At 42.0% G+C, this 25,703-nt stretch overlaps 1 protein-coding gene across 1 annotated transcript in view; it reads left to right on the top strand.

The window, feature by feature from the left end:
• Positions 1-25,703, top strand: part of camsap1a (calmodulin regulated spectrin-associated protein 1a) — a 114,207-nt gene that overhangs the window by 81,404 nt on the left and 7,100 nt on the right. The window contains exons 7-11 of the mRNA XM_060935666.1: positions 2,469-2,565; positions 6,451-6,616; positions 8,505-8,582; positions 18,278-18,364; positions 18,499-20,416. Coding sequence (XP_060791649.1) covers positions 2,469-2,565; positions 6,451-6,616; positions 8,505-8,582; positions 18,278-18,364; positions 18,499-20,416 — 2,346 coding nt within the window. The remainder of the gene's footprint in view (positions 1-2,468; positions 2,566-6,450; positions 6,617-8,504; positions 8,583-18,277; positions 18,365-18,498; positions 20,417-25,703) is intronic.

Genomic DNA, 25,703 nt, shown 5'->3' with positions numbered 1-25,703 from the left:
GGACTGTGGGGGAAACCGGAGCACCCGGAGGAAACCCACGCGGACATGGGGAGAACATGCAAACTCCGCACAGAAAGGCCCTCGCCGGCCACGGGGCTCGAACCCGGACCTTCTAACCACTACACCACTGTGCCGCCCACCATCGTGACTCGTATTGGCACATTATATTACGTTTATCAGCCTTTTCGTTTTTTGGCCATGTTGAATGTAGTTCGTTTGGTCCACGGCAGGCGTCGCTTATCCGTGCGATCTTCACGAGACTTGTGCGAGACTTCAAACGTGAAATGTCAACGCCGCCATTTTGAAAACTGTTTACACAGCGGCCAGATCGCCATATCATTCCAGTTTAGATTAATTTTGAGATTTGCCAGCTTCATCAGTGATGGAGTGTCAGTCCTGCGCGCTGTGGCGCATGCACCTGAAGGCGCGCCGAGTGGACTCCAGCATGCGCGCCGTGAACAAGGTGCACCTGAGCTCAATTAATGAACTGTGTGTTTGCCTATTTAAGGACTGTGCTGATGCATTTGCATCGCGAAGTATTACGATACGCATTACCGAGCTTTTCTACCCGTTGTCTTGATTTCCTCTTTCACTATTATCCTTGTGCCTGTTTCTCGTTCTTGTCCTCGCTTAGCCTTTGATGTACTCTTTGCGCCTCGACCGACCCTTTTGCCTGTATTCTCATTTTTGATCAAGCCTGCCGTTTTGGATTGTTTGCCTGTGTATACATTGTCTCACTGTATATATATTCTGCACTTTATTAAACTGTATACTTCTGCGCATACATCCGCCTCCCTCACGTACGTGACATGGAGATTATTCCATACGACTTCGAAACAACGTGGAGTAGAGAAGAGTTGGAAAGACGACAGGATAAGGACTAGTCCGCTGCGCTGGTATTTACGTCATTACTGTCGCACAATTAAAACGTGCCAGATCAGGCGGCTGGTGGGTTTTCAAAATAATAAATACATGCATGTGTTTTTGTGATAAATCCATATTATACTGAGCGCATTTCCCACATAATCCTCACTAAGGTTTCGGACAGCACTACAAAATGGCGTCATCACTATATAGTGCCCTATATAGTGAGTAGGGAGCGATTTCGGACACAGGGAAAACTTCCGGCTTGATTACGTCAGCATTCGAAGGAGGGCGCGCACGTCTTTTGACAACGTTGGCAGATGTTAGTTACTTTGATTTCCGCTGTACGTTTTACTTCCGTCCTACGAAGTCTCGCACAGGTCTCAGCGAATCTCGTTTACGGCCATTGCTTTGACATATGGACTGATATATTACATAACGTATTTCAAACACTCATAACTTGCTATAGCACTGACAAAATAGGAGTCAGAAATGCTTTCCTACATTTTATAAAAGGAGATAAATAGAATTTTGCTAATAAAAAAATTTGCCTTCGGTTCTCCTTTAACATTCATTACATTTACCTCACCTTCTCTGCTTTTCTGTTTTGCGTTCACAACTTCAACCTGTCTCACATTCTTGCATTTTTAGTACTTTTACCTCCATCACCGCCTGTAACACTCATTCTCTAGTTTTAACGCTTACATTCATTACTTTTACCTCATATTCATTACTTTACTTCACAAGTCCTTATTTTTACCTCACATTCTCTACTTTTACCTCACATTCATTATTTCCACCTCTCCTGTTCTTTATTTTTACCTGATATTCTCGACTTTTACTTCATATTTACTATTTTTACCTTGCATTTGCTACTTTACCTCACAGTTCCTCACTTTTACCTTTCACATTCAGGAGTTTTACCTTGCATTTTCCACTTTTACCTAACATTCCCTACTTTTACCTTTCACAGTCACTATTTTTTTTATCTCAGTCAATGCTTTTACCTCAAATATCTACTTATGCCTCGCATTTTGTACATTTACCTCATTCACAACTTTCTCCCTCACCTTCACTACTTGTACTTTTCACATTCACTACTTTTAGCTTTCACATTCACTACTGTGAGCTCACAGTTCTCTATTTATGCCTCACATTGCCTGCTTGTACTTCACACTGACTATTTCTACCTCACATTCTTCTGCCTCTACCTCATATGACCTACTTTTGCCTTGCATTCTCTACTTTTACCTCACATTCACTATTTTACCTTAGGTTTGCTACTTTCACCTCATATTCACTCAATTTACCCTTCACATTTTCTAGCTTTACCTCACTTTCAGTACTTTACCTCACATTTCCAATATTTACTTCACATTCACAACTTTTATGTTACATCCACTACATTCGCTACTTTGACCTTGTGTTTTTTTTAATCTAACATCTCACTTTATCGCACATATTTTACACAATGCAAGAACATTCTGACTGTATGAGACCTAAAATTATGTACCCAGTCACAATTTCAGCAATTTTAGAAATAGCGGCTGTCATGGTTTTTAACAGAGATACAAATACAACTCTCTTAATTTTGTTCGCTACAGCACAATGTGATGGTTTACATAGCAGAGCTGTTTTGGTGGTTCGAGGTGATGAGGCCAGATTTTGTAAAACCCAAAGATCTACAAGACATCAAAGAAGGTGAGAAACACATCTGTAAAAACTTCCTGTACAAAACACATTTTGTCTTCATTGTTTTGGGATATAAAAAATGTACACATACTGTATTTCCCTATCAGAATGTCAGAATGCTCTTTTTTGCATGCAATAATTTTTGTATATTTCCTGTTATCGCAAAAACATGACATCTGTAACATGATTGTGCTGTGAATTAGCATTCACACATCATGACTGCGATTCCTTGAGATTATTTCTTTAAAGGTCATAGGCAAGGGTCAGAGGTGAAACGTAGAATATCAACTTTATTTTCTAGAAGAACGACCCAAAAAGCGAATTCAATCTTCCTGGTGTCTAATTTGCACCCTAAAATTGAATAAAACGGTTAAAATATATTGGTTTGCGCAAGTTCCGAAGGTTTGTTTACATCTTACTTACGCGCACTTTTACCGCCAGGGGACAGTCATTGTGACGTCATTCAACGCAAACAGACCGGGAGCAGTTCTGTGTTTACTTGCGAACCGAGCACACGTGTATGGACTTTGGTCGTGAGAGGTTGTGTAAAATGTCTGATAGTGATTTTGAAGTAGGAAGTCTCCAAATTGAATATCGAGAGGTGAAACCATATATGTACCGTATGAACCTATAGCCGTTGCGAAGCAATCGGTGAATATGGCTCACTGGTTTGACCGTGCGGCCTCGGAATCGGACAGTGATTCAGCCGACTCTGATCACGGTGACACCGGACCTCAACAAGACTCGCGCCCAAACGATTTATCCTGGTAGTTATGATAAATTCTTACTTTCGTCGTAATACTAAATAAGAGCCCTTTTGAAGAATAATTAAACCACACGGGCACACACATAATCCCTATAATACAACGTGGATTCGTTTATATTGCTAATATAATATATTGCAAATAGTAATACAAGCATTATACTATTTATAGCCTACTCTAAGCAAGGAAATATCCCTTTTGTTTCATTTCCACAATGATTGTACAGGATCCCTCAGGATTCTTGACTTGTCAATTGCAAGCAAAGGTAAAAATGTTTACCTCCAATCTTCTCCTTTTTGCTTGAGCGTTGCTGCTCCATTTCTTCTTTGACTGCTTGATTTTGTGTTCGAATTTTGTCGGAACAGCGTCAGGTTTGAGCCTTCTCTGTCCGACACTGACACCTAAACTCTCCAACAGATGGGGATTCTTCAAAAATGAATCGTCGTCGAAGTGATCGGAGCACAGAGTGGCGTATTTACCCGGCTGCCAACCCTCTCGCTTCATGCACACAGTCCACTCTCTCCGCCTCTTCTCCTCTCTCTGAAAAAGGTAAAAACTTCTTCCTGAACCGATCCCATTGTTACAGTTCACTGCACAACAATAAAAAATGTTTTTTCTTTGGAAATTCCCGAACGCACATCTGCACTCAAGCCGAACGGCAATGCAAATAAACTGAAGTGGACTCAACTCAAGCGATTTGTTTGTCTTGAATGACGTCACGCGCCAAGCGGTCACGAAAATCGCCGAGCAGAAATTCGCCGCAATCCACACTAACTTATTTAAATTATAACTTATTAGCAATACTTCTTGGGACCAGAAGAAAATTACAGAGGGTTTTTTAATATATAAAGTTTCAAATGTGCATAAATTGAAAACCTTTGCCTATGACCTTTAACTCCCATTACATTTACAGTGGTGCTTGAAAGTTTGTGAACCCTTTAGAATTTTCTATATTTCTGCATAAATATGACCTAAAACATCATCAGATTTTCACACAAGTCTTAAAAGTAGGTAAAGAGAATCCAGTTAAACAAATGAGACAAAAATATTATACTTGGTCATTTATTTATTGAGGAAAATGACCCAATATTACATACCGGTATCTGTGAGTGGCACAAGTAAGTGAACCTCTAGGATTAGCAGCTAATTTGAAGGTGAAATTAGGAGGTCAGGTGTTTTCAATCAATGGGATGACAATCAGGTGTGAGTGGGCACCCTGTTTTATTTAAAGAACAGGGATCTATCAAAGTCTGATCTTCACAACACGTTTGTGGAAGTGTATCATGGCACGAACAAAGGAGATTTCTGAGGACCTCAGAAAAAGCGTTGTTGATGCTCATCAGGCTGGAAAAGGTTACAAAACCATCTCTAAAGAGTTTGGACTCCACCAATCCACAGTCAGACAGATTGTGTACAAATGGAGGAAATTCAAGACCATTGTTACCCTCCCCAGGAGTGGTCGACCAACAAAGATCACTCCAAGAGCAAGGCATGTAATAGTCGGTGAGGTCACAAAGGACCCCAGGGTAACTTCTAAGCAACTGAAGGCCTCTCTCACATTGGCTAATGTTAATGTTCATGAGTCCACCATCAGGAGAGCACTGAACAACAATGGTGTGCATGGCAGGGTTGCAAGGAGAAAGCCACTGCTCTCCAAAAAGAACATTGCTGCTCGTCTGCAGTTTGCTAAAGATCACGTGGACAAGCCAGAAGGCTATTGGAAAAATGTTTTGTGGATGGGTGAGACCAAAATGGAACTTTTTGGTTTAAATGAGAAGCGGTATGTTTGGAGAAAGGAAAACACTGCATTCCGGCATAAGAACCTTATCCCATCTGTGAAACATGGTGGTGGTACTATCATGGTTTGGGCCTGTTTTGCTGCATCTGGGCCAGGACGGCTTGCCATCATTGATGGAACAATGAATTCTGAATTATACCAGCAAATTCTCAAGGAAACTGTCAGGACATTTGTCCATGAACTGAATCTCAAGAGAAGGTGGGTCATGCAGCAAGACAGCGACCCTAAGCACACAAGTCGTTCTACCAAAGAATGGTTAAAGAAGAATAAAGTTAATGTTTTGGAATGGCCAAGTCAAAGTCCTGACCTTAATCCAATCGAAATGTTGTGGAAGGACCTGAAGCGAGCAGTTCATGTGAGGAAACCCACCAACATCCCAGAGTTGAAGCTGTTCTGTACGGAGGAATGGGCTAAAATTCCTCCAAGCCGGTGTGCAGGACTGATCAACAGTTACCGGAAACGTTTAGTTGCAGTTATTGCTGCACAAGGGAGTCACACCAGATACTGAAAGGTTCACATACTTTTGACGCTCACGGATATGTAAGCATATCTGGGCAGCACGGTGGTGTAGTGGTTAGCACGGTCGCCTCACAGCAAGAAGGTTCTGGGTTCGAACCCAGCGGCCGGCGAGGGCCTTTCTGTGTGGAGTTTGCATGTTCTCTCCGTGTCTGCATGGGTTTCCTCCGGGTGCTCTGGTTTCCCCCCACAATCCAAAGACATGCAGTTAGGTTGATGTGGGGCAGCCTTGGGCTGAGGTGCCCTTGTTCACTGCTTCAGATGGGTTAAATGCAGAGGATGAATTTCACTGTGCTTGAAGTGTGCATGTAACGAATAAAGTTTGTTTGTTTTTTTATTTTAATATTAGATAATTTTCCTCAATAAATAAATGACCGAGTATAATATTTTTGTCTCATTTGTTTAACTGGGTTCTCTTTATCTACTTTCAGGACTTGTGTGAAAATCTGATGATGTTTTAGGTCATATTTATGCAGAAATATAGGAAATTCTAAAAGGTTCACAAACTTTCAAGCACCACTTTGAACACGCAGAATGACCTTGGTTTTGCATTAATTTGTTGTCTTCACACACATGCTCCCAAACGGTTTTGTGGCTTGCTTTCATATGTTTTTTTGTGAATAAATTTGAGAATATCAGTGCATCAATTTGATTGCATGCATATTTTTGGGTGGGCGGAAAGGAAATCAGCATGAAAGGCAAATAAATCTTGTACTCGTGATTGTTGCCAGTAAAATAATTCTACAGAACTCAGTTTTGGCAGGTTTAGAGAACTGTTCGGCTGGTGGATTGACATCTGATTATTCCACTTTGCAGTGAGAGCCTTGGCACAACCAAAGAGCTCCCGCCCCCACATGCCCCTTTCAAACTTCACAAAGCGTAGCTTCTTAAGCTCCTCCCCCTCAGTGGATTCCTTGGCAACAGGCCCTGTTAATGACACCTGTATCAGGTATTACTGTCCTCTGGAGGAATCTGCACCTGTGTAAGTGTGTCTCTTGCGTACCTTGTGTTCCTTTAATGCATGGTTATATACAGTTGTGGTCAGAAGTTTACATACAGTGACATGAATGTCATCTTGGATATGAATGTCATGGCAATATTTGGGCTTTCAGTAATTTCTTTGAGCTGTTCTTTTTCTGTGGCAGAATGATTGTACAGCATACATCTTAAAAAAAAAACTAGAATTATGTGCACAATTTTCTTTGGGTTTTCTGAAATCAGCACAGGGTCAAAATTATACATACAGGGTCAAAATTATACATACAGCACACCTAATATTTGGGTAAAATGTCTCTTCGCAAGAGTAACCTTGACCAAACATTTTTTTGTTTGCCATGAATAAGCTTCTGGCAGAATTCTGGTTGAATATTTCATGAATCTTCATGGTAGAATTGGTAGAGTTCAATTAAATTTTTTTTTTTTCTTGGCAAGGACTCGACTTATAAGCACAGTCCATATACGTATTTTCAATAGGGTTGAAGTCAGGACTTGTTTTAAGCTTAATGTTAGCCTGCTTTATCCTCCACAACCAGCTCTGATGCATGTTTGGGTTCATTGTCCTGTTGTAACTCCCAAGTCATGTTCAAGTTTCCAATGGTTTGAGGTTATGCTGAAGAATTCTGAGGTAGTCCTCCTTCTTCATTATTCCATCCACTTTGTGCAATGAACCAGTTCCACTGGCAGTAAAACAGCCCCAGAGCATGATGATCCTACCACCACCACCAGCTGGTTCAGTGTCCCTCTGTACATCGTGGTCATTGTGGCCAAACAACTCAATCTTTGTCTCATCTGACCATACAGCTATCCTCCAGAAGGCTTTTTCTTTGTCCATGTGGTCAGCTTCAAACTTTAGTTAAGCTTGAAGGTGTCAATTTTGGAGCAGGGAGTTATTTCTTGGATAGCAGCCTCTTAGTCCATGGTGATATAAAACTCACTGAACTGTAGACAGTGATCCATCAGCTTCCAGTTCATGGCAGGGCTGTGCCATGGTGGTTCCTGGGTTGCTCTTGACCATCCGAACCATCCGATGTTGTGCACATCTGCACTCCTCTTTCTCAGATCTGCACTGAGCTGCTTGGACTTTCCCATTTTATTGTGTGTTGGTCAAGCCAATGAGTGCTGTAAACAAATCCTTTTTATGAAGACACAGAGAAGCTACCACTTGTAGTCAATCATGATCACTAACAGGAAGTTAAGAGACCTCGGTTTTGGCAAGATAAGAGACATTTTGGAAGTTTCAGCACCTCTGAATTAATAATCTAAGTGAGTGTATGTAAATGTATCATTTTGACCCTGTGTTGATTTCAGAAAACCTAAAGAAAATGAAAACTTCTGCACCAAATTTTAGGGGTTTTTTCTATTCAAGAAATATGTTATACAATCATTTCGTCACAGAAAATGAACAGTTCAGAGAAATCATTGAAAGCCCAAATATTGTCATGACATTCATATCCAAGATGACATTCATGCCACTGTATGTAAACTTCTGACCATAACTGTACCTTGGGGTCCAAAAGTACTGTATAAGAGTAGAAAAGACCGTATTGAAAATCTGGGATATTTTTTAAAATTTAAAACTGGAAATAAAAAGAAAAAGTTTTAAAATTTAAAAAATAAGAAAGTACCTGATTTGTTAGTATACCTGGGCTCTGATGTAATTATTGTAATTCATCCTCGGACTGTTGCGTACAATTTTTCTGAAGCATTTACTTTGTGGTAGCTTCCGGGTGTAAAGACAGGCAAAAAAAGTAAATTACAATAATGCAAATATCAGAAATATTTGTTTGAAAATTGTATGTGTTTTGTATTTGGTATAATTTGTATGCACTGTATACATGTTACAGTTTGTGTGTTTTTTAAAATTCTTCCAGTAGCAAAGCAAGCGCCTCCTACTCACTCCTTTCACTGAAACAGAGACAACAGAATCCTGTCCAGGGGGAGGACACTACAGATGACAATTCATTTTCTTATTTAAACAAATTAGGTAAAGTCTTGCAAACACACATTCGGTAGGCACATGTCGAGGGTGCCCTGTTTAAAAAAAAAAGTGTTGTTTCTGCTTATATCACACCCATCTATGAATGATTACAATGTTTAACTTATTAATGAATGACACAACATATTTTTTTAAAGAATTACAGTCGTGCAAAGTTTAGCAAGACCTGTGCATTCCCGTTATCACTTACATTATAGCAACAACATTCATTCCCTTCTTCCATAATTCACATCTCTTTTCCTGTCTCTATTGTTTAGTAAATAATAACCAAACTATTATAACTTCTTATACCACAGTGCAGTTGAATTATCAGATTGTACTGGTTAGGCTTTAGAATTCTCAGACAGTTATTCAGGTTGTAACAGATCATACATTAGGATTTGGTGGTGGATTCTCCTTGGTGAATAATTAAATATTATTATACGTACAGGACACTTTTTCGATGGAATACAAACATTAATTCTGTTCCCTTCTAGCAGGTTTATTGATGGCATGCAATATTGTTATCATATCGCTTATCCTCCATGTATTATGCCACTCTACCGAATGGAGAATGAGCGTGCAATGCTGTTGTAATATTGCACCTTGTCAAGACAACACGACGTCACACATCGGAGCTCAGGCGAAGATCCAATGACAAAACTTTTCTGCTGCGCATGCACACAGTCATTTCTTTGTCGGCCGGGAAAGAGAGAAGATAAGGCTAATCCAGTGCTAGGTTTAAACACTAAATAAATAAACTGAAACTAAAGACGCGCTGAACACCCAAAAGGCTACCAAAACTTCATTATATGTTCTTCACGCATATTTACAAGAGAAAAACATACCAACGGACATCGAAAAACTGGAAAAGAGACACGTCAGAGATGTAAAACTTCCATGCTCGTGAGTGACTGTCACAGTTTGTAAACAAACATGGCCCGTGAGGTTTGCTTTGTGAAAAGCAGAAGATTTTGAGAGAATTTTGGCTGCTAGGTCGCTCCGTTGTGTGTAGTTGTCGATGCTGATTTTAAAAGTAACTAAGTAAATTACACAGGGAAATTAATAGAATAGAATAGAATAGAATAGAATAGAAAGCCTTTATTGTCATTATACAAGTACAATGAGATTTAAAGCTTCACCATAAAGTGCACACATAAATACTAAAATAAACAGGAAAATATGTACAATAAAACTAATATAAAACTACTACTAGAAAACTACTGACAACTATACATAAACTTGTGCAAGTCCCTGAAGGAACACAGGTGCATAGCAGTAACAGGGTTGAGAATAAAGTGACTAGCTGCATCAAGTGATAGAGGTAGCATTGGCATGTACAGACGCCTATTTTCAGTATGTAGGCAACTAAAAAACAGATGATCTGACTTGGTATAATAGTGCAATAAGACAGTTTACAGATAGATATGATATTAACAGTGCAAATATGACAGTTTACAGTACCTAAAATGACAAAGGAAGAGGATGTCTAAGAACAGATGAACTGACTTGATATGATAGTGCAATATGACCGTCTTGTGATATTATAGTAATAATAATAATAATCAGCTTGACTGCGCGGGGCGGCACGGTGGTGTAGTGGTTAGCGCTGTCGCCTCACAGCAAGAAGGTCCTGGGTTCGAGCCCCGGGGCTGGCGAGGGCCTTTCTGTGTGGAGTTTGCATGTTCTTCCCGTGTCCGCGTGGGTTTCCTCCGGGTGCTCCGGTTTCCCCCACAGTCCAAAGACATGCAGGTTAGGTTAACTGGTGACTCTAAATTGACCGTAGGTGTGAATGTGAGTGTGAATGGTTGTCTGTGTCTATGTGTCAGCCCTGTGATGAGCTGGCGACTTGTCCAGGGTGTACCCCGCCTTTCGCCCGTAGTCAGCTGGGATAGGCTCCAGCTTGCCTGCGACCCTGTAGAAGGATAAAGCAGCTAGAGATAATGAGATGAGATGAGCTTGACTGCGCTAGCATTGGCCTGCGCTAATACTACACCAGCTAGAAGGTAACTGGACTGCCGTGTTAACAGCACCAAGTCATTGGTAGGCTAGCATTGGCCTTCAAGAATGCTGATATGAAGAGTGTGTATAGATAATAATAATATTGGCTGGCTTTTTTTTGTGGTCTATCAGATATACAGTGGTGCTTGAAAGTTTGTGAACCCTTTAGAATTTTCTGTATTTCTTCATAAATATGACATAAAACATCATCAGATTTTCACACAAGTCCTAAAAGTAGATTTAGACTTAGACTGAGACAACCTTTATGGGTAATTCCGCCCCAAATCACTAGATTTAGAAAAATGTTCGCCACTGACCATCTCAGATTTGCTTCATACTTTCTGGAAATATTGTCAGTGTGCCCAATAAATAGCGTACAAAATTTTAGGCTTGTACCTTCATTAGTTTCTGAGATATAGGGGCTTAAAAAAGGGGCGTGGCCCCAATTTCACTGTTGAAACGCGTGCTACAGAAAACGGACCTAAATTCCATAAGTCATTACTTTTAAACTATTCATGCAAGATACATGAAATTTTCAAGGATTGTTCTTCAATGCCAGATGCCTTTAAATACTAAAATAGAAAGTTCACAGTTCAATATTTGCCAAGTTATGGCTTGCTGAAAATCATAAAAAAAGTCTTCTATCGTGCTTTGGAGCAACTTTGATGCCCCATATCTCCACATTAAAGCACACCAGAGCTTTCAAATTTTCTTATTTATTAATCATGTTATAGTACTCTTTAGGCAACTAGGTATGTGTTCAAAAGAAATCAAACTTTCTGATTTATTAGGCTTTAAAAATTAAAAACATTTTGCGCCTATAATTCAAATGCATATTACAAATGTATGACAAGGTCTACCATAAAAACAATTATACCACTGGAAAGAGCTTGTTTTGATTAGCAAGTGCACAAAATATAAAGTTGGTACCCTAAACCAAACTATAAATATTAAAGTATCAAGTACGGCATGTTTTATGATAGACGGAAATGCTGTTTTAAGGCATATAATCTACTTGGATGCATCCAGAGATGCATAAAAACTGAAAACCCACAAAATTCATGAGGATTTTTTATCACTATGCCTTAGAAGCACATATTTGAGCTTCCATTTGCCAGCCAGATACATCCCCAGCTGAAAAAGGTCATTTACTTCAGTGACGGATCAGCAACCCAATACAAAAACTATAAAAATTTCACAAATCTAATAAAGCATGCAGACGATTTTGGACTTTTGGCAGAATGGCATTACTTTGCCACTTCTCATGGCAAGTCACCCTGTGATGGTATTGGAGGCACTGTAAAGCAGTCAGCAGCTCGAGCTAGCTTACAGGCAGTCACGAGTGATCACATACTAACCCCATCTGATCTGTTTTTGTGGGCAGAAAAACATCAAGAACATCCATTTGATCTGGGTTGGTACAGGGGAAGTTATGGAGAGTGGAAAAGCATTGGAGACAAGATTTTCAAGGTCAGCTACTATTTCTGGAACAAGAGACAACTACTCATTCGTTCCAATCATGTCCAACCAGCTTCAGGTCAGCAGGGTGTCAGGTGGTCCTAGCTTCATTGTGGATATGAGTGGGAATCGGCCACAAGTAATGCATAAAACCCCTGTTAAATCAGCAGTCTCTCTGGCAGATACAATTCCTGGTAAATATGTTGTATGTTTGTATGACAGACAGTGGTGGACAGGCAACATTCGTGCATTATCAGAGGAGGAACAAGATGTACAAGTAACATTTATGCATCCTCATGGTCCCTCTCAGACTTACAGCTGGCCCAGGAGAGAGGATAACTGTTGGGACCCTCTGGTGCTTGGGTGGCCAACCCGCGGCTCGCATGCGGCTCTTTGCCCGGTGTCATGCGGCTCTTACGTTCATATCGAAGTTTGTGTTTGTGTTTTTTTTTTTTAATGTGCATGTGCACTTTGCTTGAGTTCAGTATGGTATTTTCGTCAAATGCATCTTCGCTTTGCTTGGGTATATTACGGTATTTTCAGGTCATGTTAAATGCTCATGTGCGTGAGATAATCGCTAAGTTTTTGGGCAAGGTGTATCTTGTGTCAAGTAGCCTCTCAAAATGGCAATGAAAAAATGCACAGCAAAATGAAAATATAAAGACGGACATAGGACATTTTTAACAGAGTGGGAGAGTTTATACTTTTTTGTTGAACGTAATGGCAAGCCATTCTGCCTTATATGTCAGTCGTCATTAGCTCATTTCAAAGCTTCCCGCCTCCCTGAATAAGCAAGGAGCCAGATATGCAACACTAATTGAAAACCTGCACGAAAGCTTTGTAACCCGGTTCCGTGATATACAACTGAAAAGGCCACAGATTACGTTCCTCGTCGACCCATTCAATGCGGAGATGGACTGTTTGAAAGCCCCGCTTGTCACAGATGAGGCTGTGGCTGAGTTGGAGATGATCGATCTTCGTGAGGAAGACCAACTGAAACCTGTTTTAAGGGAAGGCACCATTGAGTTTTGGAAAAGTGTGCCATTGGAAAAATACCCGAATGTGAAACAGGCTGCGCTTAAGATACTGTCAATGTTTGGGTCAACATACGTCTGCGAGTCTGTGTTCTCTACCATGAAACGCGTGAAGTCAAAGCATCGTTCTGTTCTGACTGACACCCATGTGAAAGAACTGCTTCGAGTGGCAATGACGGAATACAAGCCAGATTTGAAGAGGATTGTTCAAGGCAAGGAATGTCAGAAGTCCCACTAAGCAACATGCATAGTAAGTGCACACAATATTGATTGCTGTAAATGACTGGCCTGTGGTATTAGTACTGACTGAAGGAGTAAATTTCTCTCATGTTGGCGTGTGACATTTACTATTAATCTGGCTGAGCAGAGGTGCGTGCTTGAGCGTGTGTGTCTGTGAGGGAGAGAGAGAGCGAGGGGGGTCACATGTATGGTACACATGTGTGGTCATGTGTATGGTGTGGCTTTTTTTTTGGTAATGCCATGAGTTCCACTAAGCAGCATGCATAGTAAGTGCACACAATGTTCATTGTTAAAAATGACTGGCCTCAGCCTGTGGTCTTAGTACTGTAGGAGTAAATATGTTGGTGTGTGACATTTACTATTAATCTGGCTGAGCAGAGGTGTGTGTGTGAGAGAGAGAGAGGAAGGGATGGGTGATGTTCGTGTACCCATGTGTATGATGTGGCTCTTTGTGGTAATACAGTAAATGTGGCTCTTGGTCTCCAACTGGTTGGCCACCCCTGCTCTGGTGCATATCATGGAAATCATTGATGCCCCACTTACATCAACTGGCAGGCAGTATAAACTTCCATCTGATGTGGAAAAGCAAATCAATACACTGTTTAAGCTCTTCAAATAAAGTATTTTTAAGGTTGTTATTTTTCCTACACTGTAGGTTTGGAATTGTATTGTAATATGCCTTAAAACAGCATTTCCATCTATTGTAAAACATGCCGTACTTGATACCTTAATATTTATAGCTTGGTTTAGGGTACCAACTTCATATTTTGTGCACTTCCTAATCAGAACAAGCTCTTTCCAGTGGTATAATTGTTTTTATGGTAGACCTTGTCATACATTTGCAATATGCATTTGAATTATAGGCGCAAAATGTGTTTTTTTTAATTTTTAAAGCCTAATAAATCAGAAAGTTTGATTTCTTTTGAACACATACCTAGTTGCCTAAAGAGTACTATAACATGAGTAATAAATAAGAAAATTTGAAAGATCTGGTGTGCTTTAATGTGGAGATATGGGGGCATCAAAGTTGCTCCAAAGCACGATAGAAGACTTTTTTTATGATTTTCAGCAAGCCATAACTTGGCAAATATTGAACTGTGAACTTTCTATTTTAGTATTTAAAGGCATCTGGCATTGAAGAACAATCCTTGAAAATTTCATGTATCTTGCATGAATAGTTTAAAAGTAATGACTTATGGAATTTAGGTCCGTTTTCTGTAGCACGTGTTTCAACAGTGAAATTGGGGCCACGCCCCTTTTTTAAAGCCCCTATATCTCAGAAACTAATGAAGGTACAAGCCTAAAATTTTGTACGCTATTTATTGGGCACACTGACAATATTTCCAGAAAGTATGACGCAAATCTGAGATGGTCAGTGGCGAGGCATCTGGTGATTTCACATGGATTGACCCTTATTTTCATTCAGTATGCAACAAGTGTACACCAAATGAAATTTTGTTGCAATTTGGCTCAGCACAGAAATAAATATGAAGTGTGTTAAATTAAATTATGCAGCAGCAAAAATATTATAAAGTGCAATAGTATAAAGTGACCTGTGGAATTAGGAATGTTCAAGTTATAAATAGAAGTTTAAAGTTTGGGTTTGGAGTTCAGTAGTCTGGTGACCTGGGGCAAAAAGCTGTTACAGAACTTGCTGGTTCTGCATCTAATGCTGCGGAACCTCTTTCCAGAGGCCAGAGAGGAGAACAGTCTATCGTGAGGGTGTGAGGGGTCACTGATGATGTTTCTGGCTCAAGACATGCAACGCCTTGGTGCAATGTCCTAAATGGAGGGAAGAGAAGTCCCAATGATTTTCTCTGCTGTCCTCACCACTCTCCTCACATTCTTCCAGTCAGAGACACTGCAGCCTCCACACCACACAGAGATACAGCTGGAAAGAACCCACTTAAACAAATGAGACAAAAATATTATACTCGGTCATTTATTTATTGAGGAAAATGATCCAATATTACATATCTGTGAGTGGCAAAAGTATGTGAACCTTTGGTTTCAGTATCTGGTGTGACCCCCTTGTGCAGCAATAACTGCAGCTAAATGTTTCTGGTAACTATTGATCAGTCCTGCACACCGGCTTGGAGGAATTTTAGCCCATTCCTCCATACAGAACAGCTTCAACTCTGGGATGTTGTTGGGTTTCCTCACATGAACTGCTCGCTTCAGGTCTTTCCACAACGTTTCAACTGAATTAAGGTCAGGACTTTGACTTGGCCATTCCAAAACATTAACTTTATTCTTCTTTAGCCATTCTTTGGTAGAACGACTTGTGTGCTTAGGGTCGTTGTCTTGCTGCAAGACCCATCTTCTCTTGAGATTCAGTTCATGGACAGATGTCCTGACATTTTCCTTTAGAATTCGCTGGTATAATTCAGAATTCATTGTTCCATCAATGATGGCAAGCTGTCCTGGCCCAGATGCAGCAAAACAGGCCCAAACCATGATACTACCACCACCATGTTTCACAGATGGGATAAGGTTCTTATGTTGGAATGCAGTGTTTTCCTTTCTCCAAACATACCGCTTCTCATTTAAACCAAAAAGTTCCATTTTGGTCTCACCCATCCACAAAACATTTTTCCAATAGCCTTCTGGCTTGTCCACATGAGCTTTAGCAAACTGCAGATGAGCAGCAATGTTCTTTTTGGAGAGCAGTGGCTTTCTCCTTGCAACCCTGCCATGCACACCATTGTTGTTCAGTGCTCTCCTGATGGTGGACTCATGAACATTAACATTAGCCAATGTGAGAGAGGCCTTCAGTTGCTTAGAAGTTACCCTGTGGTCAGTGGCGGCTCCTGAATTTTTTTTCGGGGGGGCAATTTTCCCCCGTTATGTCTACACGGACCATAAATGTCCACAGGACTGAAGTAAATTGACCTAGGTAGCAAGTCAACTGTTCTACAGAATGTTCTGTAAATAGATTTTGTACTTCAAACTCCATGACCAGCAAGAATTTTACAGACTGCAACTTAAGGACACACAGGAAAGTGCACTTACTGTAACAAAACATTGTAAATAGTTGGCTAACATAACAATAGCAGTTGAATAAATAGATGAGTGGATCTTTAGATCTTGCAATTACTGGTATTTACCAAGGATATTACCAAAGTGCTAACTCTCAGAGCAAAGTGTGGCAAATATAAAAATGCACATTGAAAACATCAAAAGTGAACGGATTCTGTGACTCTGTGTGTGTGTGTGTGTGTGTGTGTGAGAGAGAGAGTCACGAAGTCAACCAAACCCAGAAAAACACCACGGTGACTGGCGCCCTCAGTTTCGTCTTTGCCTCATAGAGCTAACTCGAACACTCCACAAAATTTCACGCATTGGATGAGCCAGTTTAATATGTGCCTGTTCTTGCTCACCTCATCGTTGTGGCAGTGAACTGCTAGCCTGTAGCCCTCATCCGGTTGTGTAGCGATGTTCACTCTCCCAAAAGCCGAAAATTTCAGGCAGCTGCCCATGTGAATCTTTGATGACTCTTGTTTTTTTATTTTCTCCAACAAATGATGCATGTCCGAAACTCCAGTGACCGTCCAAGCAGTGTTGTCCATGGAGCCACCTCCATGGTGGAAAAGTAAGCAGGGGGAGCAGAAAACCGCTGAGGCGTCCTTGCAGCCAGCTCGCCAGGACCATGCTGAAGTAAAACCTCGAGTATATGATTTCCCCCCCTTGTCGAAATTTGTTTTATGTTTAGATTTGGTCGAGGGGGGTCCAGCTTGTTTTGTTGCCAGTTTAGCTCGATTTGATCGCTGACTAAATGGAACTTCTTTTAAGGACCGCACTGAATACTTTTGCCACTCACAGATGTAATATTGGATCATTTTCCTCAATAAATAAATGACCAAGTATAATATTTTTGTCTCATTTGTTTAACTGGGTTCTCTTTATCTTCTTTTAGGACTTGTGTGAAAATCCAATGATGTTTTAGGTCATATTTATGCAGAAATATAGAAAATTCTAAAGGGTTCACAAACTTTCAAGCACCACTGTATTCCATTCAGCTAGCATGATATTGAATGAGTTGAAGACGAGTAGCTGAATGGAATATATCTAATATACCATGAAAAAAAGCCAGCAAGTATAATAATAATTATTATTATTTTTATACATACACATTCCTTTCGGGGCGGCACGGTGGTGTAGTGGTTAGCACTGTCGCCTCACAGCAAGAAGGTCCGGGTTCAAGCCCCATGGCCGGCGAGGGCCTTTCTGTGTGGAGTTTGCATGTTCTCCCCGTGTCCGCGTGGGTTTCCTCCGGGTGCTCCGGTTTCCCCCACAGTCCAAAGACATGCAGGTTAGGTTAACTGGTGACTCTAAATTGAGCGTAGGTGTGAATGTGAGTGTGAATGGTTGTCTGTGTCTATGTGTCAGCCCTGTGATGACCTGGCGACTTGTCCAGGGTGTACCCCGCCTTTCGCCCGTAGTCAGCTGAGATAGGCTCCAGCTTGCCTGCGACCCAGTAGAACAGGATAAAGCGGCTAGAGATGATGAGATGAGATGAGACATTCCTTTCGGGTGTTCAACACATCTTTCTCTTACAAAATTCTCTCAAAATCTTCCGTATTTAACGACGCAAACCTGGAGGCCATGTTTGTTTACAAATTGTCAGTCACTCACGGAAGTTTTACGTCTCCGACGTGTTACGTCATGTTATCTTGACAACCATGCAATATCGTAAACCATATCCAACGCTCATTCTCCATTTGGGTAGAGTGACATAATACATGTAGGATTAGCGATATACTAACAGTATTGCATGCTATCAAACCAAATTAATGAAACCCTCTAGAAGGGAATAGAACACGTTTTTATTCCATTGAACAAGTGTCCTGTACGGATAATAATTAATGATAATAATAATAATAATAAGACTAATAATTATTATAATGTGTGTGTGTGTGTGTGTGTGTGTGTGTGTAGAGTTCAGGAACAGGTCTAGTTCTCTCTCGCGCATGGATGGACACAGTCCTGGATCCCGGCTGGCCTGGATGGAGAGAAGACAAAGGTAAGAGGTCAAAGCTCGGAAATTTAAGTGAGAGATATTGACGTACATTTGAACTCAATTTGCTGACTCGTGTTTCAACTCTGAATACAGTCCAACATTTCTGTGTCTCTCACTGTCTTTCTTTCTTTATGTAGACCAATGTCTCAGTTGGAAATGGAATGGGAGCGTGTAGGTGGTGACAACATCAGCTTAGCTCGCTCCATCAGCAAAGACAGTTTAGCTTCCAACGTCATCTCTGTAACACCTCGTCACCATGTCAACGGCCAGCCTTCCTCAGACACCGAACACAACAATGACGGTGAGGAAAAGGAGGAGGAGCTTGTGGCCATTCTAGGATCCAGGGGGATGGCTGGGTTCAGAGAGCCTCAGGCAGAGAGCTTCTTCCTGGAGCCACTGCAGCCAGCTGTTTTACGACCTAATAAGGAGAAAATGACAGCGGTCAGTAAACACGAAGAAAGTGGCGAGGGGCAAATTCAGAGACGAAGAGGGGGACGCTCACCTATTGACCACACAATAATAAACCAAAGTTTCATGACCGTTGACACTGTGGAACCGGAAAACACAAACTCTGTGCAATCTGTTGGTTTCTTCCTACATGGAAACTGTGAGCTTCCGAGACATGGAAAACATGAGTGGGTGGGTGGAGCCTCAGAGTCCGAGATTGAAGATGATGAAGAAGAGGAAGATGATGTAGAAGAGAAACAGCTTGAAAGCACGCTAATGTATCAAGGTGAAAAGTTAACATGCCCTGGTCACCGACAAGAAGAAGGTGAGTCAGCAAAGTTGTGCGAGGATGTCCGAGTGTGTGAGCACGGAGGCAAAGATGGCGCGAGTGGACATTGTAGCCCATGTCCAAGCTCAGTTTCACAGGCTAGCAGCGCCTCTAGCCATATGACGAGCTTCGCAGAGCGGAGATTGCAACGCACCACTGTGCACGATGGTTACAGTAGTGCTAGCAGCTCACACACTACCACTCCTGATGGCTCTGAGAGTGGCACCTTGAGTCCTGACGTGAAAGGAGGCCTGGCCTCGGACCTTATCCACCTGCGACTGCAGTTAGAGGATAAGCGACGTGCCATTGAGGCTCAAAAGAAGAAGATGGAGGTGCTGGCGGCAAGGCAGAGGCTTCAACTGGGTAAAGTAGCTTTCCTTAATGTGGTTAAGAAGGGGCGCAGTGATACACTGCCACATCCTGTCAAACAGGAACTGTTGGCAATGAAAGACAAAGAACTGACAAAAGATGGCACGTGCATGGAGGTGTTGAAGGCCAAGATCAAGGAAACTGAGGAAAACCTGGATAAAGAGTCAGGAAAACTATGGCAGGATTCAATTTCACCTGCGGCAACTGCTGGATTAGAGGGGGATAATCAGATGAGTGAAGGGGCGGATAAGGAGGAAGTGGGTGAAGACTTAGATCTGAGCGACTGCAGCCGCTCAATTGAGCTCTTGAACGATGCCATTGGTGTAATCCAGCAGCAGATGATGCAGCTATCTGTCCAGCAGGAGCTGCTCATGAAACAAACCATGAAGTCTCCGCCGCAGGAATGCATGATGAAACCTCAATCTCCTGAGGCTAAACACCGACCCTCTGTGCAATTCTTAGAGATGTCTACTGCGACACGGCGACCTCCCAAGTTAAGTTCTTCTCAGAGCACTCGAACCAAACCTTCAGACTTTAAGCTTAGCAAGGAGAATAGCACTCGTGCAAGTTCAAAAGTCAGTGCCCGGACACCTACTGCTGATCCTAGGACACCTCCCCGAGCAGAAAACGACGAGGAGGATGTGGCCAAGGCAGTTGGGCGCACTCCTGGCAAAGGCTTGGCACGAAATACCACATTCCGTCTCTATGACTCTGGGAACCAAAGGTCTGAGGGTCCCGAATTGCCCAAACTAGAATCGCCAGCAGCAGAAGAGCAAAGTGGTTCTGGAAAGGAAATCATTGTGGAAACGTGTGAAGAGAAGAAAGCCCAGCTGATCGAGGTGGCCCTGTCTGACCTGGCTGAACCACCTGAATCTGGCGAGCAAAAATCAGGACTGGGCTTTTTCTTCAAGGTAATATTAACGGGGTTTCCTCTTGTTGTGGGTTTTTTTTTTTTTAATTATATATAAAATTGAAAAGCTAGCAAGTTTTTATATTTGAATGTGGCAGGAAAAGTCAAAAGGTTTAAAATAAAGTATGAGAATGGCTTGATCTCTTGGTGGAAAAAAGCATATATATACAGTGTATATAAAAAGTGTGCACACCTCGTTAAAATGGTAGGTTTTCTGATGTCAAAAAAATGAGACAACAATAAATAATTTCAAAACTTTTCCCACCTTTAATGTGACCTTTAGCCTGTACAATTCAATTGAAAAAATCTGTTCGGGGGAAAAAAAAAAAACGTACAATAAGCTGGTTGCATACCGTAAGTGTGCACACCCTTAAAGTAATACTTTGTTGAAGCACCTTTTGATTTAATTACAGCATTCAGTCTTATTGGGTTCACACCCACCATCAATTAAAATGACTCTGGTTAACTCCAAATAAAGTTCAGACATTCACTCAGTTGCATCCTCCAGCAAAAACCATGGTTCACAAAAGCATCTAAGGGATCTCATTGTTGAAAGCTATCAGTCAGGAGAAGGGTACAAAAGAATTTCCATGGCATTAGATATACCGTGGAGCACAGTGAAGACAGTCATCAAGAAGTGGAGACAATATGGGACAACAGTGACATGACCGGAAACTGGACATCCCTCCAAAATTGATGAAAAGACAAGACGAAAACTGGTCAGGGAGGCTGCCAAGAGGCCGATAGCAACACTGAAGGAGCTGCAGGAATTTCTGGCAAGTACTGGTTGTGGACTACACGTGACAGCAATCTCCCGTATTCTCCATATGTCTGGACTATGGGGTAGGGTCAAAGAAAAACATCCAGGCCCGGCAAAATTTTGCAAAAAATGACATCAACTCTCCCAAAAGCATGTGGGAAAATGTGTTCTGGTCTGATGAAACCAAGGTTGAACTTTTTAGCCACAATTCCAAAAGGTATGTTTGGCGCAAAAACAACACTGCGCATCACCAAAAGAACACCATACCCACGGTGAAGCATGGTGGTGGCAGCATCATGTTTTGGGGTTGTTTTTCTTCAGCTGGAACAGGGGCTTTAGTCAAGGTGGAGGGAATTATGAACAGTTCTAAATACCAGTCAATTTTGGCCCAAAACCTTCAGGTGTCTGCTAGAAAGCTGAAGGTGAAGAGGAATTTCATCTTTCAGCATGACAATAACCCCAAAAAAGTTTTGGAACGGCCCAGCCAGAGCCCAGACCTAAATCTAGGGATGTCCCGATCCGATCACGTGATCGGAAATCGGGCCCGATCACATGGTTTCAGACTCGATCGGAATCGGGCATTGCCTCCCGATCAGGGATCGGATATATATCTATATAATATATTCTCATTTTTAACACATCAATAGCTATGCGTTGGCACAGAGTGAGACCAGACCTCTTGTCTCAACACAGCAACATCAACGCGTGCGGCATGACATCACTTTGTAGCGGAGACGCTATTGGTTATTGGCTGCCTGTTGCCGGCAAAGTTGAACACGGAAGCAGTTCGAAGCGGAAAGCAAAGCATGAGATCATTTTTTTTTTTCGTTGGATGACAAAAGAAACGGGCTCAAACCTGAAAGGGTAGAAATGCTTGTTTTCATCAAGAAAAACGTTCATTTCCTTAATTGAAATTACTGTACACCACTGTGAGATGCGTTCTTAAAAGCAAATTACCGGCACTGTGGCACTTTATTTTTTTTATTTGTTTACGTTCCTGCCAGGTATTTTAAGGTTATTTTTTTTAATTTGTTATTTATTGTTCAAACTGCGGGGCGGCACGGTGGTGTAGTGGTTAGCGCTGTCGCCTCACAGCAAGAAGGTCCTGGGTTCGAGCCCCGGGGCCGGCGAGGGCCTTTCTGTGTGGAGTTTGCATGTTCTCCCCGTGTCCGCGTGGGTTTCCTCCGGGTGCTCCACTACACCACCGTGCCGCCCCGCAGTTTGAACAATAAATAACAAATTAAAAAAAATTTCCCCCACAGTCCAAAGACATGCAGGTTAGGCTAACTGGTGACTCTAAATTGACCGTAGGTGTGAATGTGAGTGTGAATGGTTGTCTGTGTCTGTGTGTCAGCCCTGTGATGACCTGGCGACTTGTCCAGGGTGTACCCCGCCTTTCGCCCGTAGTCAGCTGGGATAGGCTCCAGCTTGCCTGCGACCCTGTAGAACAGGATAAAGCGGCTAGAGATAATGAGATGAGATGGGATTCCTGAGTAAATAATGTGCATGAAATCGCTTGCTTCTCGCAGACAGAGGAAGTCCGTGCGCACATGCGCACGCTTACCTTCGTCTTCTTCTTTTTCTTCATCTTTTGGGTTTTACAGCAGCTGGCATCCACAGTGTTGCATTACTGCCATCTACAGCTTTACCTTGACTGTGCACTGACAGTTCCATCAGTCTGTCGCTAAACGAACAGCTGATCACACCGAGGTGCTCACTGACCGCCGATATTTATTAGTTTGGTCCTGCGTTTCCTTTCCTTCGCAACAAAACGTCTTTTCTTCTCGCTTTCCGTTACTGTAGTCGGTCTTTCATGTTTCATTCGTGTCCTCCTCCATTTTTCTGTCCTGTTTCAAATTTGTATCCCACAATGCCTTGCGTGAACAGGGAAAGCCTACTACGTGATGCATGACGTAGTATCTTGTATTGCGTCATGGTGAAGCAGGAAAAAATAACGGAGAATTTAAGGCCGTGTGACCCTAAATGTATTCATTGTTCTATTTAAAAAAAAACTAATAAAATTGGAAGTCTGTGATTTGAATTCAGTAGCTTTCAGTCCGGGTGGCACAGTAGTAGTGTAGTGTAGTAGTTAGCGCTGTCGCCTCACAGCAAGAAGGTCCGGGTTTGAGCCCTGTGGCCGGCGAGGGCCTTTCTGTGTGGAGTTTGCATGTTCTCCCCGTGTCCGCGTGGGTTTCCTCCGGGTGCTCTGGTTTCCCCCACAGTCCAAAGACATGCAGGTTAGGTTAACTGGTGACTCTAAATTGACCGTAGGTGTGAATGTGAGTGTGAATGGTTGTCTGTGTCTATGTGTCAGCCCTGTGATGACCTGGCGACTTGTCCAGGGTGTACCCCGCCTTTCGCCCGTAGTCAGCTGGGATAGGCTCCAGCTTGCCTGCGACCCTGTAGAACAGGATAAAGCGGCTAGAGATAATGAGATGAGATGAGATGAGCTTTCAGTCCACTAAACAAAAATAACTGGCGTCAGGGAAAATTCTTTTTATGACCCACACTTGAAAACTCTGACAGGCAGTGTAGCTTTTAAGAAAACTGTCGAAAGAACCCATGAGAAGCCACTGAGGATTTTTTTTTAATGGACCAGTGCCAAATACACAAAATGGCTGACAAATGACTGAAAAAAAGGCTGATATTGGATTGTAAATTAGTTAATATTTTAACCTTGCTATAACTCAGCTTTTCAAGCTAAAAGCACAAAATGTACAAAGAAAGAAAGAAAGAAAGAAAGAAAGAAAGTGCACTGTGTTAAAGGACCCATGGCATGGTGGTTTGCTGATGCTTTAAACGGGCTCGTGGAGGTTTCCGGATGTTATATCCACAGCCTCTCTCGAAATGAACCCTCAGCACGTAGATATAGCCTCCTGGGAGAAAGCCCCATTTCAGCGCTTTTCCCAGTGCGTCGTTTTGCTAATGAGAAGCAGGAGGCGGGGAAGGGTAGAGGGTGGGGGCGGGTCTTATCATTAATATTCATGACATGTAAACGTGTTACCTCTGATTGGCTAACAGCACTGTGACGCTACCTCCAGTGGGTCAGAACAAGCGGATGTGGGTGTCTTACTATGGCGAGAGAGAAGGAACAAACCGCGAAGGGAAAAATACCGCGCGCTGACGTCATTAAGGTGCGACGCGAGGAAATAAAATAAATTCAACAAATGTTTGGGTTTTTACTGAACAAACAAACAAATAAAATGAACGAGTGACTTAAAAAAAAGAATGTGGGTGTCTTTGTAAAAACTGTTTTGATTGGCTATTATAACAGAGCATGCTGCATGCTTTTTGGTTTTGTAGCGCAGAGTACCTGGCTAACTGCAGGAAGCGGTTAGCTGCACAGCTAATGTAGCCATTGCAACGCTAACGTGGCACCGATTTTAAAACACGGCAAAACGACTTAACAGTTATACACTTACTTGTTCGCTGTTTGTGGCTGATGCGGCAGGGATGCTTGGTACGGACCCAGGCTTCAGTGACAGTTGATGTGCAAAACCTGCCCTGTACTGTCCCAAGTTGTGGAATCATTCATCAGGAAAATGCTTCCGACAAACATACACCATCTTAGGTAGACTCGACGGCGTATTATTGAAGTAAATAAAATTAAGCCACTGCGTCTTCAGGGGCTCTCCCGTCAGCAGTAAAAACAGTATCCTTTCTGTGTTGTCACATCCATGTACAGCGCAATTTCCTTGTTTCGCTCGCTTAGGTGATGCCATGTTGTTGTGTCCTCTATGGTCTCCTCACTACAACTGGGCGGGCAATCCATACAGTGGGTGGGAATCCAGAGGGGGGGCGTGGGGATCATCTCCCTTGCTGACGTAGTAAAGGGAAGAGTTTATCAACGCGCCGTTTTGACGCGCCATTCTCAAATGTTGGGCATAGTTTGGTTTACACATTATGAAATTTCTAGCCACTGGGGTGACTTAAGAAGGTCAGAGGAACTCATTTTAACGTTAAAAAACCTCAGAAAGTGAAAATTTCATGCCATGGGACCTTTAAAGATTCACAGAAACTTTCTTTAATATTCTCACTTTATAAACTTTCGAGTACAGTTAAGAAAGGAGGGCTTTCCTACCATATCTTCAGTGACCTTATTCTTCCTTTTGTCACAAATGTTTTCATTATGAAAACTGAACAGCATAAAGTGGCGAGTGGAGACATTTTATTTGCCAGTGGTGCAAGATGGTGCAGGTCGTCTTTATTCTGCACAACATCTACTATCTTATCTTTTACACTGAGTGCAGAATTATTAGGCAAGTGAGTATTTTGACCACAACATCCTTTTAATGCATGTTGTCCCACTCCAAGCTGTTTAGGCTTGAAAGCCTACTACCAATTAAGTATATCAGGTGCTGTGCATCTGTGTAATGAGAGGGGGTGTGGTCTAATGACATCAACACCCTATATCAGGTGTGCATAATTATTAGGCAACCTCTTTTCCTCTGGCAAAATGGGTCAGAAGAGAGATCTGACAGACTTTGAAAAGTCTAAAATTGTGAGATGTCTTGCAGACGGATGCAGC

The sequence above is a fragment of the Neoarius graeffei genome, chromosome 12 (assembly GCF_027579695.1).
Source record: "Neoarius graeffei isolate fNeoGra1 chromosome 12, fNeoGra1.pri, whole genome shotgun sequence".
Lineage (NCBI taxonomy): Eukaryota > Metazoa > Chordata > Actinopteri > Siluriformes > Ariidae > Neoarius > Neoarius graeffei.
This window is presented reverse-complemented; position numbering and strand designations above follow the sequence as displayed.